Here is an 18652-nt window from a genome sequence, read left to right as displayed (position 1 = left end):
CTCTTTCTCCACTGCATTCCAGTACATTGCTCTTTTTCATTTACTCTACTTGGCAGTTAGAAGGAGTATTTGGAATCTTGCAATGGGGTCCTGCAATGGTGTCTTTTCTATCAAAGGAAATCTTGGTTACTCCATTTTGCTCTGGTTTTGCCTTCCTGTGACCCCCACTCCTCCCCTTTCCCTTTTCTCCCATTAACAATGTGTTTCAAATTAGCCAACGGGGAAGAGTGTGGGCTCTGACCTGACCAATGGGGTAAATCATCTGCCTTAGGGATAAATAGGGGAGGGTCCTTTGTTTGGCGTGCACACTTTTTGGAGTGCCCGTGCCCTTCTGCAGAAGTAAAGAGCCTTGTTGAGATTTCTCCTTGTCCATGTGTCTCACTTTCTGACACTGATGACCTGAGCCAGAGTCATTGTAATTTCCAACAAGGGGACCATGAACAATTCAAATAAACTGAGGGTTGACACACATTGATCTGAATAGATCTTCCTTCATTTCAGAGTCAATAGATTAAAAATACTTAAATCTAAAATAAAGATAAGAATAGGCTAAAGAGACATAACAATTTTGTAGGATAATTGTCTTATAAAACCAGAAGGAGGTTCTTTCACAGAACACTGGTATTTTCAAATTTATAAAGAAATATCAACTCTCTAAAAGAGAATTGGAATATAATGAAGAAATAACAGGTTGGAATAAAAAGACATGATGAAATGAAGAGGGCAATGAGGTCCAAAAGGAAGAATTGCAACAAAATAAAAATGCAAGTGCACAATTAAAACCATTATTGGAGACAGTAAAAGAGTTAACTTTATAAAAAGTAGAAGCAGCAATATGAATGACAAACATGAGAGGGTACAAAGAATGTTTAGAGAGAAAATTAGTGCAAGAAAAATAATGAGAAGTTTGATGATAGGATGGAAGTCAGGAAGCAATTTTAAGAATTACAGATACAACTTTAAAACACATCTAAAAAAAATGGAAACAAATAATGAATTGAAGACAATTTCCATGAAAGAGAGGCAATGTCAACCTTTCTAGATTCCAGCTCTGAGTAAACCTCTATGGCTTTCCACTTTCTTTCAGATCTATTAATGTAGCTCTCCTAAATGCATATTAATGCAATTTGCAATCTATCTTTATTATAGCATTTTAGGATATTTTAGATAGTGACTATTTCATTCTTTACTCCAAAATCCTTCTCATAAAAATATTTGCAATCAAGAGAAGAGTTTGTTTATCCATTAGCCTTTTTCTGTCTAGGTTAGACCCCAGTGATCCATTTTATTTTTCTTCGAATAACCAGTTATCCATGGAGATACCATTTCTTTTTTTTTTTTTTTTCTCTTGTTGTTGTTGTTGTTGCTATTTCTTGGGCCGCTCCCGCGGCATATGGAGGTTCCCAGGCTAGGGGTTGAATTGGAGCTGTAGCCACCAGCCTACGCCAGAGCCACAGCAACGCGGGATCCGAGCCGCGTCTGCAACCTACACCACAGCTCACGGCAACGCCGGATCGTTAACCCACTGAACAAGGGCAGGGACCGAACCCGCAACCTCATGGTTCCTAGTCGGATTCGTTAACCACTGCGCCACGACGGGAACTCCGGAGATACCATTTCTGATAGCTTCTGTGAAAGCACATTCTTTTGTAAGAGAAGATTGCATAAATTGAATATGTGAGATAAACTAGAAAGCACATTCTTTTGTAAGAGAAGATTGCATAAATTGAATATGTGAGATAAACTAGACTGTTATAAACATGTTACTTCTAGTTCTTGCCTATTATTTTAAGATGTTGGTGTTATTTACATTTCAGGAGTCATAGAATAAATATCAGCATTTATAGAGAATGGCTCTGGAATATCTTTATTTGGAATTTTTAAAAATGTGGTAGAATATACCTTACATCAAATTGACCATTTTAATATTTTTAAGTGTACAGTATAGCTCAGTAGTATTAAGAATGTTCACATTATTGTTCTACCATAAATATCTTCCATCTCCAGAACTTGTTTCATTTTCCAAAACTGAAACTCTGTATCTGTTAACCAATTATTCCTCATTCCCCTATCTTGCCAGACTGTGGCAACCATCATTCTACTTTTTGTCTCTTCTGAATGTGACCATTCTGGGTGCCTCATATAAGTGGAGTCATGCACTATTTATTCTTTTGTGATGAGCTTATTTCACTTGGCATAATGTCCTTAAGCTTCATCCTGTTGAAGTCTGTATCAGAAGAACCTTCCTTTCTAAGGCTGAATAATCCGTTGTATGTATATACCATCTTTGGTTATTCATTTGTTGAGGAGTACTTGGATTGCTTTCACCTTCTGGCTATAGTGAATAATGCTATAACCATGGGTGCCTAAATATCTCGTCAAGTTCCTGCTTTTAATTCTTTTGGATATCTGCCCAGAAGTGGAATAGCTGGATCGTATGGTAATCTGTGTTTATTTTTTGAGGAACCACCCTACTGCTTTCCACAGTGGCTACACTAGTTGACATCCCCATTAGCAATGCACGAGAGTTCCAGTTTCTCCAGGTACTTGGTGTTCTCTCTCTAGATGGAATGATTATGCACTGAAGAAGATGGGAAGAGCTAGGCGGACTTTAAAGCCTCACCAGTCCTATCACCAATGATGCATTGGCTTCAAGCAAATTCACTGAGCAGTTCTCTGTTTGCCCAAGAGTTAGTAAAACCTCTATTAATACACAATTTTCTCTTAAAGAATAGATTATATGCTAGCTTAATTTTTTGATAATCATAGTAATATATTGCTCAATGCCTATGTGTACCCCTGTTCTGCTGTTGATACTGCCAGAATGAAATATCTGAAGGATGGAGAGAGTTTTATATTTACTTGCTGTTGGTGTGTTGAAAGGGGAACAAAAATAGTAGGGTCTTAGCCTTGGGTTAAATCCCTAAAAACAGATCCTGATGTGAAGATTTGCATAAAGTGATTTATTATGAAGTGCTTACAGGAGAAATCACTATGGAAATGGTGGAAGAGGGAAAGGGAAAGAAGGCAAGCCAAATCTGGGTGCTATATCTAGAGTGCAATATTGTGGAGCAGTATTTCCCAAGGGAGAGTCACTTTGGCTGTTTCCTCCAGAGGAACTCTGAAAATAAGTTGGCTTATACCACAGAGTTTTCTCAATCAGGGAGTGGAGTATTTACCAGTTGGTAAGATCTGACCTGGAATTTCCAACTCTCCTTTGTTGGAGAAGCAAAGCAAGTCCTAGCAGCCCTGAGGCAGCCCTCTGACAGACACGGGTATTGACTGGTGGGGGATAGAAACCACACTGGGCATGTGCATGATAATGATGGAAGGATCCAGAGAGAGATGGTAGGACCGACGGTCTCTGATACAGATGTCAAAAAAGGCAACAGGTATCCTGAAGATAGGAATAGACAGGCAGGGGTTGGGGTCATATGCATTTCATATTAGCCATTTCATAAAAATAACGTGAAGAAAGAACTTTGTATCAAAACTTTATTTATTAAACAAAAAATGCACCATTGGAATAACATTTCTATAAAAAAATGAATATGAGACTGTTCTACAGTGATTACAAAACCCCTTTTTCCTCATGTAGTAGTATACAAGATCGTGTGTAGAAACAGTCATTGTTTTAAACTGTAAGCAAGTTCCCTTTCTCATAGAACAAGATTTACACTTAAATATTGCAATCACTAGTCTAATTTGGTTAACAATGCTAGAGTCTGACAATTTCAAGAAACTCTTTGTAAACTCAAAATACCTTTTTTTTTTTTTTTCTCCTTAAGGCATTTTGTAGCAACAAAAAATTTCTTTTTCCACTAAGGCTAGTTAAAGCTGTAGTATACCCATTTCTACCAAATAAACCTACCACTAGCCTACTAACAATTTGTTTGCATTGCAAAGCCCTTTGAGAGAAGGAGTAGCATTGATCTGTAAAATGCTATCAGAATATGGTAGGTTTGGTATGATCTTGTTTGAATGATCCTGGAAAGGGAGAAGGCGGCAATTATGATGATTCAGTGGAGGCTTTGCCTGGGTGTCTCCTCATACTCAGCAGTGGACAATTCATTTCCAAAGCAGTCCCTCTGAGATATGGAACACTGCAGCTTTAACAGCCATATCTAGATTCCCAACCAGACCTCCCTTTGTATCATAAATTATCCAAAAAGAAGCCACTCTAAATAATAAATTAAATATTACTTATAAAAAGTACACCCCGTACCCACCCACCCAGCCCCCAAACAAGCTGACAATTCACAAAGTTCAGAATTGCCAGGTTTACCCTACGAGAATAAAAAACAGCATTTCTCCTCCTCCCTAACATTCCTTTCTCGCATCTGAGAACACACTTTCAGCACACAGTGGGATCCCTTGGCCCATGCATCCATGTTTGCGACATCATGTAGAGTTTTGTTGTTGCTCTCCAACCAACAAAAAAATCACAGGATGACAATGTACAGAGGCTCTCTACCGAGAGCAGGAGAAGAAATCCTTCCGAGAGTGCAACTAGAAGCCCACCAAGTGAATGTTATCCAAAGGTGGCAACAGAGAGGCCAGATGTGGGCGTGACATTTGCACTCTGGTACAACCCCACTGACCAGGACAGACTCAGGCATTTCTTTTCAGAATCAGTACCTTTGGGAAGCAGGTGTTTGGATGGAAGGTTATTCTGAGGCATGAGAGTGCAGATCTTCTAATACAATGGAGTATCATGCAAAACATCTATGATTTTTCCAAACTCTGATTCAGTTTGAAACATTGGAATCTAGTGAAAAGCGTTTTGTACACTATTAAAATGATTTGTGAAAGTTACCAGAGAAATACCAATTATGAGTAAAATGTTGCTTCGAAAGTAATTTTACAAAAGAGATTATAGACAACTGCCCTGCAGCTCTGGAAATGTGTGGGTTCAGTATTGGGCATATGGGTTATAAACTGGCTAGGATGCCAACCTCTGATCTTAGGGGTGGTCTGCAGTCGGATGAAGTAAACTGGTTGAGAAAAGAGAGAAACTTTGTTCTGCATTGATTTTAAAGTTTCAATGATTTTTTTTTTTAGAAATACTATAAAACTAAGGAATTTTTCCCATTTTCCCCCCCATTCACATGAACTAGAAATGGAACTTCTAAGACTATAAGAAGTCTGAGTCTAAAACACAATTTTATCTCAAAGGTAAGGTGCTCTCTTTAGAAGTGACCTTTTGGGGTTAGAATTACAGCAGCCACATAGGAGATTTTATTAAATTTGGAGATAATCTTAAGATCTCCCTTTCAACAAAGTCAATAGACAAGCATATCAAAAGAGTAACTAAGAATGAGCAACGATCTTTGAGCATAGACTCTAAACACTTCCAGAAAGACCTGTACTTAGATTCTTCACTGGAAAAGCCAGTGAGTGTCAGACTTTACAGTTTCCAACTGTTGTCTGGAATGAGCTCTTATTTTATAGCCCTGGCCTATGCAGAAGACTAAGACATATTCGTCATTTTGAATTACCCTTATTTTGAAAAAAAATGATGTTATACCCAATTCCTCATGGGAAGCCTTAATAAATTCACCTCTTATATACCCAGTTTGATATTTTTTCCCCAGATGGTTCAATTGTGTATGCATTTTATAATACCCAAATGTAAATTTCCATTATTTAAATATTCTAGAAGCTTATAGCTCTGTTCTGCAAAGACGTAGTAGCTATGACTGGTTTCTTATTGAATGTGAGTCAAAAAGAAATATTGACCTTTTGGCTACAGCATCCTCCAAATATGCTTTATGCATTTTGAGCTATCTGCATTTGGGGTAGTTTAGCAAATGCAGAAATTTCTAGAGGAAAGAAAGTAGCTTTGTTATAAGTATGAAATATAAGAGAAAAATACTGAACTTTTTCAAGAGGAGGCTTCTTGCCTGACAATTCAGCATAGTGCAGGGGAGGCCTGAGCATGCCCTGCCAAGTTTTATTTTCTTCTCTTCCAGGGAGAAATGACTCCTGGTGACAGAACTGCTGGTTGGCTGACAAGCATTGCCCCATGGGAGTCAGAGAGATTTATGAGCTTAAAGAGCCTGCTATGTCATGAACTAGACTTGGAGTGGGAAAAAAAATGAAGGCTATCTTGCAGTATTTACAGGTTTCTTCTTGTCAAGAGATCCAGAGCCTTAGAAATTAAAAAGTTACCTGTAAACTTGGGCAGGCAGTTGTACATACATGTGAACTATTTGAGAAGATGGGCAGAAGAGTGGTACAGAGTTGCAGTAAAGTCATTTCATATTAAAACCATCGGGTAAAATCTCCCAAGAGTCTTTTGTGATTCTACTATATATTCACTGCATATATAGCTAAGACTTATTAGCATTGCCAATTACTAAAATAAACTATTATATTTGTTTAATGAGGAAAGTTTCAAGAGCATGCATTAGAAAGTTTCAGAACCATCCACTGAAAACAATGTATATTTTCATATTTTTAAAAAATAATTTTGTGAAAATGCTAATTCTGATGGTCCAGACACAGTCTAGAGCTTGCAGATGTGACTCAACCCCTGAAATCAGAGATTTGCAGCTCATTCCAAAAGTGAACACTCAAGGATGACCTTCCTTGGATGGCAAATGCCTTCAGAGAATGTTCCTCGTTTCTGAGAATTAGAATGGGGAAGTCATTCTAGGACCTTGAAGAGGTAAGACTAGACTAATGAACATTTTCTTTTCTGAAGTAATGGATTATTTCTGAAAGACTCACTATTATGTTATGAAACACCTTGTTCCAGGTCAGTGGAGGGTTGTTTACCTAAGCGCTTAAATGTTGGACAAGAGTTATCTGCCCCATAGGATAACATCATATAGTTCTTCAGAAGGACCTCAAGAAAATTGAACAAGCACTCTTGTTGAAGGAGCAATTTCACAAATGGACCAGACTTTCTAATGAACCATTTGAACAAGCCCTCTCTTTGACATCAGATTTCCTTCCCGACATAAAACTGTAAAAAAATAATCTGAATTATTACTTCTGTTACAGTGCCATTTTGCTCAAAATATTTCATTCAGGGATTCATATATAATTACCCACCTAATAAAAAGAGCTATTAGGTTGTAAAGATCCTATCCCTTCCATGCTCTTTTAAAATTATGACCTACTCAAGCTTGAAATCAAAGGCAGAGCTGAAAGGAATAATTCAGCCGAAACCCTCTTACTGGGTTTTCAAGTTGCCTAACTGATAAATATGCAAACTAGCTTCCTTTTGGCGATTCAGCTGCATAAATGGATTAACTCCAAATGCGGCTGAAAATTCAGAAACTAAAAGGATGCACAGAAAACGTTTTTCATTTCACCTAGTTGCAAGCTGTAGATAAACATGGCGATAGAAGTTTAAGATTCTATGAAGATGCAGTTTTGAAGAGCATCCACTGAGTTTAGGATGTGTCAGAAATATCAAGTGGTGCCTTCTCTTCTCCTATCTGACTCTGGGCAGGCATGGTGCAGAAGGTTTCCTTGTCAAGGCTTGGCAGTTGCCACTTACCAACACCACCTGCTCAGAGTCAGGGAACACGATCTTGGTAGAAGTGACATTGCTCATGAGAAGGGACAATTTGAAACTGCCTTCCACGTTCCCTCCTTTTCTTGGGATGGGGCCTGTGCTCAGGGGATCATGTGGGTCAGGAGGTTATGGGATGTGTGGATCCAGCCACCTCACCAGGGCTGGTTGACAAGGAAAACTCAGGGAGGGATGGGATGGGGTGGGGTGTCCCTTCCAGCCTGACTCCTGAGGGAGACAGCCTTGGTGAAGCTTTGAAATATCATCACAGTGTGGTATGGCAAAGAAGCCACCCAAATCGAGACGTCCTATTACAAGCTTAAGCATGTGTCCTAGAAGATTGCATATTGTATCCTCTTTTCAGGAAATGGAATGGTTGCTGGCAGGATGCCAACTTACTTGCAGATTTTCAAATATTCCTGTTCTCTAGACATAAATGTTACCAAGGGTGGACTTATACATAGTTGCTAAAATGGGTGAATTTTACAGCCACCAGCTGACCTCCACCACTTGTGCAAGAATGATGGAGTTACAGAACATAAGGGTTCACTGCCTCTTGTTTGTTTACTTGTTTACTTTTTTTGTGCTGTCAGGAAAACATCCAATCCTTTGGTGCTCTGTAGTGAGAAAATCCCCATGGGTGCTTTGTACTTTAAGGTTGACAACAAAATAGTGAGCGTGCACTGGTTTGCCACGGCATGGTACAGGCTTCAAGAATGCACTTGAATTTTGTAAGACTAGACCTACGTATACAAGAAAATGACAGGCCTCGATGAAGGAAAACATAAGCATTTGTGGTGACAGTGTGTGGTCACTGCAGTGGCAAAGACCCAGGACTATTCTAGCAGCTTCAGCTTTGACACTGCAGTGAAGGTGTATCTTTGCTTTTGTTGTGGGACCCCAGAGTCATCACTTTGAAACTCCTGATGCCTCTGAAAGAAGGGATGCTTATTCCTTCTGAACTGCTTCAGGATCTTCCAGAACTGAGTGGTCTTGGTGGTTGACCTGTACACTGGTGAAAGTTCTTGGACACAGGTGTGCTGTTTATGGATAATTAGTAATGCTGCCAAGGTCCCGGAAAATTCACCTCATCAATTTCAGTGGTGCGTGTTAAAAGGCTGAGCCTGTGATAGCATTAAGTTGCTTCATTAGCCCTTCCAAACTCGCCATTTGTTCACTCAAATCATCCTGTTCATACACCTACAGAGAGAGTGAGAGCAAAGAATTAGTGCAGGTGAATATCAATGCATTTCTTTTGCTAAGGCAGGGCCCTGTATTTGGTTCCCTGTGTATTCTTGGGCATGGCATGTTGGTCCATAGCCAGGGGCTGCACTCAGTACATAATTGTTGAATGTAGGTAGACAGGAAGTATTGTATACTCTTTCATCAACTTCATCCTTATGGGGAGGAAAAGGCTTTAGTGTCAAAAACATCTTGTTTTGGGAGTTCATGTTGTGGCTCAGCAGGTTTAGAACCTGACTAGTATTGACGAGGCTGCATGTTTAATCCCTGGCCTCCCTCAGTGGGTTAAGGATCTGGCCTTGCCACAAACTGGCCTTGTCATAGGAAGATGTGGTTCAGATCTGGCGTTGCTACGGCTGTGGAGGAGGTGCTGTTAAAATTAATCTTACCTATTTATTTTTACATCATTTAATACGGCTCCTATGCAATTTTAAATGATACATGTGGTTCATATATTTCTATAGGGTCATGATTGATTATCTATCTATCTATTTTGCTTTTTAGAGCTGCACTTGTGGCATATGGAAGTTCCAAGGTAGGGGTCAAATCAGAGCTACAGCTGCTGGCCTACACCACAGTGACAGCAACATGGGATCCAAGCTGCATCTGCGACCTCCACACAGCTCAGAGCAACTCCAGATCCTTAAGCCACTGAGAGAGGCCAGGGATTGAACCTGCATCCTCATGGATATTAGTCAGGTTCTTAATCCACTGAGCACAATAGGAACTCCCTGACATAATTCCTTAGAAGATGAGATATAATACCTGAATTTAGGAATTTGAGCTGACTTGAGGTATGGCCAACAGTTCTGATACCAAATAATTATTGCAGTAAACAGCTGTATCCTGACAAAGCAATGTATTAGATTCTTATAAATTTGAATCTTTCTTTTCCTTTGTATACAAAAAAGGACATTGATTATATGACATATTTCTGCTAATCATTCACACACATAACACATATCCAGATTGTTTGGTTTCCAAGTAGTTAAAATACTTTGTTTGGAATACTGAAAACAAAAAAGTTAAGGAAAATTTTACTGTTCATTCAAGTGAGATAATTCTAATCTGTTCTTTCCATCTCTTTTTCTCCTTCTAGTCCTTTAATTTTTCAAGGCATCTTATATATTAATTCCTTAGCTGTCTTCTAAGTGTTTTCTCTTGAATTGTATTCAGAAACACTCTAGAGTTTTCTTAATTGCTGTCTTTAGGCAAAGTCTTTTAAAATCTCTTTAAAGTTGCATTTTTGGGGGAGCTGTTTGTTCTCTCAAAATTTGAATTTTTTTGGTCTGTCTTTATTGTCCTTCTGAGTCTTCTAATTTGATTACTTTCTAGCTTATTCCCTTAGTTTGTAAACTTATTCTCTCATTAAACTTTCCCCTCTTATTTTTTACTTATATTAGTTCCTCTTCTTTTTTTTTTCTTTTTATATCCCTTCCTTCATTTCTTACTGTTGTATTTCCCTCTTTTTAATTCCATATTTCTAGGCCATTTTATGATTTTAAAAGTGACATGTACGATAACTTCAGAACACTCCTCAATGTATAGCCTTTTTTACCATTGTTTTATTTTAAAGAATAATTATATAGTTTTATTTCCCAGTATGCTAAAGTGGTTCATCCCACTGTATATATATGTATGTAAAGTCAATATTTTGTTGCTATCTTCTTATATTTCTAAGATTGCTTTTACATACTACTAGTAATTTTTTTTTTCTTTTACAGACACACCCATGACATATGAAAGTTCCCAGGCCAGGGTCTGAATCTGAGCTGCAGCTGCAACCTATACACTACACCCACTGTGCCACAGTGGGAACTCCCAGTGATTTTTTTAAAAATATACATAAACCCCTGATATAATTTTTTTTTCCTTAAAGTTTTTTCTCTTCATAGTGAAGTGCAGGAAAACAGAACAACGACAACAAAAAAACAATAAGAACATCAAGGGCTTGGGGTTAATGGGACATGCTGAAGGGTTTAGATTGAACTGCTCAGCGGTACACCATTTGATGGGGCATGAATTTCAAGGCTGGGCTTACGTTGGCTGGATCCTCTGTTGGTTTGTGGCTCTCCTCAGATACTTCAGGGGCTGTTGGCACAGATACAGGAAGCAAAGGAGATCTTGCCTTTCCAGCCAACCCAAGAGAGGCTGTTTTAACATGAGTCTTGGAAAGAGTAGGCCCTAAAATAGAAAACACAGAGTAATGAAAATACAGTATAAAACATTCTGAGTAACAATCTCTCAAGTGTGTAAGCCAAATCCAGGGAGTTGGCATTGATCATTGTTAATTCTGTTGTATAGAGATGAATTCTGACACAATGAATGGGTTCATTTTATTTCTACTGAATCAAAGACCAATTCTGATCAGGTCTCTCCAGATGAAGCTCTACTAGTTGTGCATAATTTCAAGTGGATTTCATATCTTGTTGTGAAAGTTTGCCTGGGAACTCAAGACTATTCATCACACCTTATAAAGTGTCAGGTGAGTTATTTTAGTGCCAGTCTCAGCTTTGGAGACTGGAAAGCCCTGTGCTAAACCACCTAAGCCATACATGCTAAACTCTTTAACAGTACCAAGGACATTTGTGCAGTTAAAAGAGATGGTCGCTCTAGTCTGCAGATGAGTATTAGACGTTACAGTTCAAAAGAGTCCTTTACGGCTCACCTGATAGAATTTCATTACTTATTTTCTTTTGGAAAAGAAAAAAAAATATGATTCTGTCCTATAAGTGTAGTTTCTCTCAATAAAAATCTTTCTAATGATTATAAAAATCATTTGAATAACTGCTGAGTTTCTACTGAATGATATTTTTTTTCTTCTTTTTAGGGCCATACCTGCAGCATATGAAAGTTCCCAAGCTAGAAGTCATATTGGAGCTGTAGCTGCTGGCCTACTCTACAGCCTTAGCAATGCTGGATCCAAGCCACATCTATGACATACACTGCAGCTTGGGGCAATGCTGGATCCTTAACCCACTGAGCCAGGCAAGGGATCAAACCCATATCCTCATGGACACTCTGCCAGGTTTTAACCCACTGAGCCACGACGGGAACTCCCTAAATGACATTTCTGTCTGTTATAAACAATGTCTACCTTTTCTTTCAGGGGCTAAAATTTGCTTTGTAAATTATGCTTAGCTTATAGCAGTAATATAACTTTGTCCCTACAGTATAAATTAAAAAGTTTATAAAGGCATATTAAATCAGCCAGTATATCTCATATACTTAGGGACCTTGTCATTCTTAGTATTATAAGCAAGTCCTCAGCATAGAAGGTATTGAAGCCATCAAAAAAGTTTACCTCAGTTCTCTTTTATTACCAGTAATGACATTTAAATTCTAATCCCAACAGCATACTATATATTTTAGGGACAAAAAATTTATTTTACTATCAGAGAAACAGGTAGTATTTGCTTATGGAAAAGAAAAAAAAGAACCACAAATAATAGAATAGGCTAGCAATTTACTAAATACTAAATCCCATCAAAAGCTCTTTTTCTCATACCATGGACTACCATGTCATTCTTTTATATTTATATTCTTTTACTCCTTTCTTCAACCAAGGATCAAAAATCTGCAGTTGGAATCATTTATCACCAGACGGTGGTCTTAATTGTTTCATGTGAGAAGAGATGTATATAGAGGAGAAATACAAACCATTTTCTTAAGAAAGGGAATATGAATATTTATGGAGTTCTAGATTTATGATAAGCATTTTAGTTCATTTAAGGCAAAAAAACATAATGGGGAAGAATTTGAGACTTAACCAACCCAGTCTGCATTCAGAATGTGGAAAGCCCAACTATGTACTAGTATGTAATCAACTTAATTTCTCTTGCCTCTTCCCTCATCTATAAATTAGAAATGATATTAATTTGTGAAGGTTAATAAGATTATGTACTTAAAGTATCTGATTTTCTGTAAATTGTTCAAAGAGAGCTAGTTATTAGTTGCCAAAACAAGCCTGCTACGTATTCTATTTCTAGTTCACATATGAAGATGCTAAAATGAAGAGAAATGAAGTAACTTGCCTAAGTTCATACATTTCAAAAGATAAGTCAGAGTAAAGATTTGCACCAAGGTCTATTAAACTCTACTAAGCAAATTAAGGTTTTATCATTGGTAAGTCAATCTAGCCCCTTCCAAGTTAAATGAGCTTTTTCTAGAAGCAGTGTAAAAGAACATGAAATCTAGTTAAAGGCTGTAGGTAACTTGAGGGTAGAAACTATTGTATTAGAGTTTCTCATAGTTAAATTATGTTTGAATTTAAAGGAAAAAACAAAACTCTAACTTTAGCATTGATTTAAATTACCTTTATTACAATGTTATATAAATATATACAGACATAAAACTGCATAACCTTTATAAACTTGGAGTTCTTACACTATGCTGTAAAACCAAATCATTAAAAAAATTAAACAGCAAAGTCCTATACAAATAGTACAATCTAAATTAACATCATTAATGTAGTAAAGGTGGCTGTTGGGCTAAAACAAAATAACCACATAAATTTGATACTGGCTACTGTGTCACAAGTAATTTTGGCTTTGTCTTACGTGATCAATTTTCACTATCAGTTTTTTTTTTTTCTAGTTGAACAATATCAACAAATCTTCATTATTCCAGAGAATGTAATGCCAGCTGGTCTTTGTTAAATGTGAACAAAACATTTGTATATTAAGTCTCCCTCTCTCCTTTTCTCTTCAGCTTATGACTATAAACACAGTGTTCCTGGAGCCAGCTTAGTTGTAAACCCAAGTACAAAGGCAGGCACTAAAAACTGGCAGAGCAATGTTATAAAAATAGCCTTCCAGATACTCCAGCATGTTTAATGCACATCAATATTGTAGACAATCACGTAGGTGAAAGCATGAAGTTTAAAAAGGTATTTTCATACAGTATTTGTGAATCTTAAGAATGTATCTATTGAACTCCTACTTTAAATTTCATTTTCAGAATTATGTTTGTAATCTCTTTTAGAATGTTCACAATGTTCTAATTAAATCTCCACTTTATTGCCATAGAAAGTTGTTGACCCGAGCACATTCCATACATTACCTCGTCATTCCCACAAATAAAGTTGCATTTTAAAAATTAACATTTTCCATACATAACTTCTATTTTTATTTTTGCTACAATTTTGACTTTGATTTCCTTGATGGTGAATAGTGAATTCTATTTATTTTTTGAATTTTAAATTTTAGGTTTTTTTTTTAAATTATAGTTGATTTACAATGTTGTGTTAGTTTGTGGTGTGCAGCGAAGTGATACAGTTATACATATATAACTATATATATTATATATATGTCTTCTTTTTCAGATTCTTTTCCATTATAGGTTATTACAAGATATTGAAGAAGGTTCCCTGCTTGTTGTTTATCTATTTTATGTATAGTAGTTGTGTACCTGTTAATCCCCAAATCCCAATTTACCCCCCCACCCATTCCCCTTTGGTAATCATAAATTTGTTTTCTATGTCTATGAGTCTGTTTTTGTTTTGTAAATAGGTTCATTTGTAATCTTTTTTAAGATTCCACATATATGGGATATCAGACAATATTTGTCTTTCTGACAGTTCACTTGGTATGATAATTTCTAGGTCCATCTATGTTGCTGCAAATGGTATTACTTCATTCTTTTTTATGGCTGAATAAAATTCCATGGTATATATTTACCACATCTTCTTTATCCATTCTATTTGTGGATAGACACTTGGGTTATTTCCATGTCTTGAATATTGTCAATAGTACTGCAATGAATATTGGTGTGCAAGCATTTTTTTTTTTGAATTAGAGTAATCTTTGGATATATGCTCAAGATCACATGGTAACTTTATTTTCAGTTTTTAAAAGTACCTCAGTACTGTTAATTCGTAGTGGCTGTATCAATTCACATTCTCACCAACAGTGTATGAAGGTTCCCTTTTCTGCACACTCTCTCCAGAAGTTATTATTTGTAGTCTTTTTGATGATGGAAATTCTGACTGGTGTGAGATGGTATCTCATTGCAGGTTTGATTTTCATTCCTCTAATAATTAGTAATCGAGCATCTTTTCACATATCTATTGGTCATCTGTATTTTTTTTGGGGGGGGGGAGAAATGTCTATGTAGGTCTTTCTGCCTAATTTTTGGATTGAGTTGTTTGTTTCCTTGAGATTGAGCTGTATGAGTTCTGTATATTTCGGAAACAAAACCCTTGTGTGTCCATTCATTTGCAAATATTTTCTCCCATTCTGTAGGTTTGTATTTTTGTTTTATTTATAATTTCCTTTGCTGTGTAAAAGCTTATAAGTTTGATTAGGTCCCATTTGTTTATTTTTGCTTAATTTCTGTTTCCCTGAGAGACTGACCTAAGAAAGAATTGCTACGCTTTAAGTCAGAGAATGTTTTACCTATGTTCCCTTCTAGGAATTTTATGGAGTCATGTCTTATACTTAAGCCTTTAAATCATTTTGAGTTTATTTTTGTGTATGGTGTGAGAGTGTTCTAACTACATTGATTTACATGCAGTTGCTCAACTTCCCCAATACCGCTTGCTGAAGATACTGCCTCTTCTCTATTGTATAGTCTTGCCTCCTTTGTTGAAGATTAATTGACTGTAAGTATGTGGGTTTAATTTTGGACTCTATTCTGTTCCATTGATCCGTAAGTCTGTTTTTATGTCCACACCATACTATTTTGATTACCATTGCTTTGCAGTATTGCCCAAAGTCTGGTAGGGTTATGTCTCCAGCTTTGTTCTTTTTCCTCAGGATTGCTATGACAATTCTGGGTCTTTTCTGGTTTCATATAAATTTTATGATTATTTGTTCTAGTTCCGTGAAAAGTGTTATGGACATTTTGATTAGGATTGTTTTCCATCTATAGATTGCTTTTGGGTAGTATGACTGTTTTAACATTAGTAATTTTTCTAATCCAAGAGCATGGGACATTTTTCCATTTCTTTAATCATCTTCGATTTCCTTTTCAGCATTTTATAGTTCTGAGTGTATAAGTCTTTGACCTCTTTGGTCAGATTAGCTCTTTAGTATTTTATTTTTTTAACACAATTTTAAAAGGGATTGTTTTGTACTTTCTCTTTCTTATATTTCACTGTTAGTATACAGAAGTGCAAGAGAGTTATGTATGTTAATCTTGTATCCTGCCACTGCTTTATTCATCAGTTCTAATAGTTTTTTTTTTTTTTTTGTCTTTTTGCTATTTCTTTGGGCCACTCCCACGGCATATGGAGGTTCCCAGGCTAGGAATCTAATTGGAGCTGTAGCCCTCAGCCTACACCAGAGCCACAGCAACACGGGATCCGAGCCGCGTCTGCAACCTATACCACAGCTCACGGCAATGCCGGATCGTTAACCCACTGAGCAACAGCAGGGACCGAACCCGCAACCTCATGGTTCCTAGTCAGATTCGTTAACCACTGTGCCACTATGGGAACTCCTTTAATAGTTTTTGTTTGGTGTTTTTAAGGTTTTTCTATATAGAGTATCATGTCATCTGCATATATGGACAATTTTACCTCTTCTCTTTCAACTTGGATATTTTTATTTATTTTTCTTGTCCAATTTCTGTGGCTACGACTGCCAATACTATGTTGAATAGAAATGGTGAGAGTGGGCATCTTTATCTTGATCCAAATTTTAGGAGAAGTCTTTCAACTTTTCACTGTTGGGTGTTATGTTGACTGTGGGTTTGCCATAAATAGCTTTTACAATGTTGAGATATGTTCTCTCTATTCCCTCTTTGGTGACAGTTTTTATCATGAGTGATGCTCAATTTTATCCAAGGCTCTTTCTGCATCTATTGAGATGATCAATTCATTTGTATACTTTCTTTTGGTGATGTGGTGTATCACATTGATTGATTTGCATATGTCAAACCATCTTTGTGACCCTGGGATAAATCCAGCTTGACCATGATGTATGATTTTTTTTATGTGTTCTTGGCCTTGAAATGCTAATATTTTGTTGAGGATTTTTGCATCTGTACTCTTCAAGACTTTAGACTGTAATTTTCTTTTTTCGTAATGTCTTTAGTTTTGGTATCAGGGTGATGATGGCTTCATAGAACGATTTTGGGAGTGTTCTTACCTCTTCTTTCTTTTGGAAGAGTTTGAGAAAGATGGATATAAGTTTTTTATCTTGGTTATAATTCCCCAGTGAAGTCATCTAGTCCCGGACTTTTGTTTGCATGGAGGTTTTTTGTTTTTTAATTTTGTCACAGGTTCCTTTTCACATCTAGTGATCTGTCCAAATTATATACTTCTTCTTGATTCAGTTTTAGTTGGCTGTATACTTCTAGAAACTTGTCTGTTTCTTCTGGCTGTCCATTTTGGTGGCATATAATTGCTTATAGTATTATCTTATGATTTGCTGCATTTCTGTGGGATTGGTTGTCTTTCATTTCTTATTTTGTTTATGTGGGTCTTCTCTCTTTTCTTCTTGGTGAACCTGGCCAGAGTTTTGTGGAATTTATTTATCCTTTCTAAGACCAGCTCTTGATTTCATTGAACTTTTTTCTACTTTTAATCCCTTTTTTATTTATTTCATCTCTGATTTTTACATCCTTTTGCTAAATTTAAGTTTCTAATCTGATAGGTGGAGCTTAGGTTGTTTGAGACTTTTCTTGTTTTTTGAGAAAGGCCTGTGATGTTATAAACTTTCCTCGTGGGATTGCATTTGCTACCTATAATTTTCTGTGGTTATGTTTTCACTGTCATTTGTCTCAAGGCATTTTTTTAATTCCTTTGCCCAGGGCATATGTATATTCCCTGGACAGGGATTGAATTCTAGCCTGAGTTGCAGCAACAGTGGATCTTGTAACCTGCTGCGCGAGGCTGGGAATTGAACCCATGCCTTTGTAGCAATCCAAGCTGCTGCAGTCAGATTCTTAGCCCACTGTGCCACAGTGGTATCTCTCAATCCTTTTTATAATTTCCTTTTTGATTTCATCATTGACCCACTGAGTTCCTAGTGACATGTTGTTTAGTCTCCATGTAATTTTTTTCTTCTCATTTCTCTTTCTGTGGTTGATTTCTAGTTTTATGCAATTGTGGTCAGAAAAGATGCCTGAAATAATTTCTAGGGAGTTCCCATCATAGCTCAGCAGAAATGAGTCTGACTAGTATCCACTGGGATGCAGGTTGCTCCCTGGCCTCATTCAGTGGGTTAAGGATCTGGTGTTGCTGTGATTTGTGGTGTAGGTTGCAGACATAGCTTGGGTCCCATGTTGCTGTGGCTGTGGTGTAGGCTACAACTGTAGCTCCGGTTTGACCCTTAGCCTGGGAACATACATATACCACAGGTGCAGCCCTAAAAAGACAAAAAAATAATAAATAACTTGTATGCTCTTAAATTTGTTGAGTCTTGTTTTATGTATGCAGTAAATATATCCTTGAGAATTTTCCACATGCACTGGGAAAAACTATGTATTCTCTTTGTGTTTAATGTTTTGAGGAAATTAGGTCTAACTTTTGTCACTTAGGATCTCTGTTGCCTTTATTTTCTGTCTTGAACCTCTATACTTGATGTCAGATTGGTATTGTATCCCCATCAATTTCTCTCTTTATGTCTAGCTAGTATTTGTTTTATATATTTAGGTGCTCCTATAGTGGACCCATGTATGCTGAGTGTGATTTTGTCTTCTTCTATTGACCCTTTCAGCAGTATATAGTGTTCTTCTTTATCTTTCTTTATCTTTCTTTATGGCTTTTGTTTTAAAATCTATCTTATCTAAGTATTGCTACCTCTGTTTTCTTGTCATTTATATCTGCATGAAATTTTTTTTCCATCTCCTCACTTTCAATCTTTGTGTGTCCTTCGCCCCAAAGAGGGTCTCTTGTAGGGAGCATATGGTAGGGTGTTGTTTTATTGTCCAATCTGCCAT

General features: G+C 36.9%; 1 protein-coding gene across 6 annotated transcripts in view; it reads right to left on the bottom strand.

Moving 5' to 3' along the window:
- Positions 3710–18652, bottom strand: part of DCC (DCC netrin 1 receptor) — a 1568393-nt gene continuing 1553450 nt past the window's right edge. For all 6 annotated transcript variants that reach the window (XM_021073445.1, XM_021073448.1, XM_021073456.1 and 3 more), the window contains 2 exons: positions 10809–10951; positions 3710–8725 (listed from right to left, as the gene is read on the bottom strand). In XM_021073445.1, coding sequence (XP_020929104.1) covers positions 8636–8725; positions 10809–10951 — 233 coding nt within the window. In that variant the 3' untranslated portion in view covers positions 3710–8635. The remainder of the gene's footprint in view (positions 8726–10808; positions 10952–18652) is intronic.

The sequence above is a fragment of the Sus scrofa genome, chromosome 1 (genome assembly GCF_000003025.6).
Source record: "Sus scrofa isolate TJ Tabasco breed Duroc chromosome 1, Sscrofa11.1, whole genome shotgun sequence".
Lineage (NCBI taxonomy): Eukaryota > Metazoa > Chordata > Mammalia > Artiodactyla > Suidae > Sus > Sus scrofa.
The sequence above is the reverse complement of the archived record's forward strand: the minus strand, read 5'-3'. Positions and strand labels throughout refer to the sequence as shown.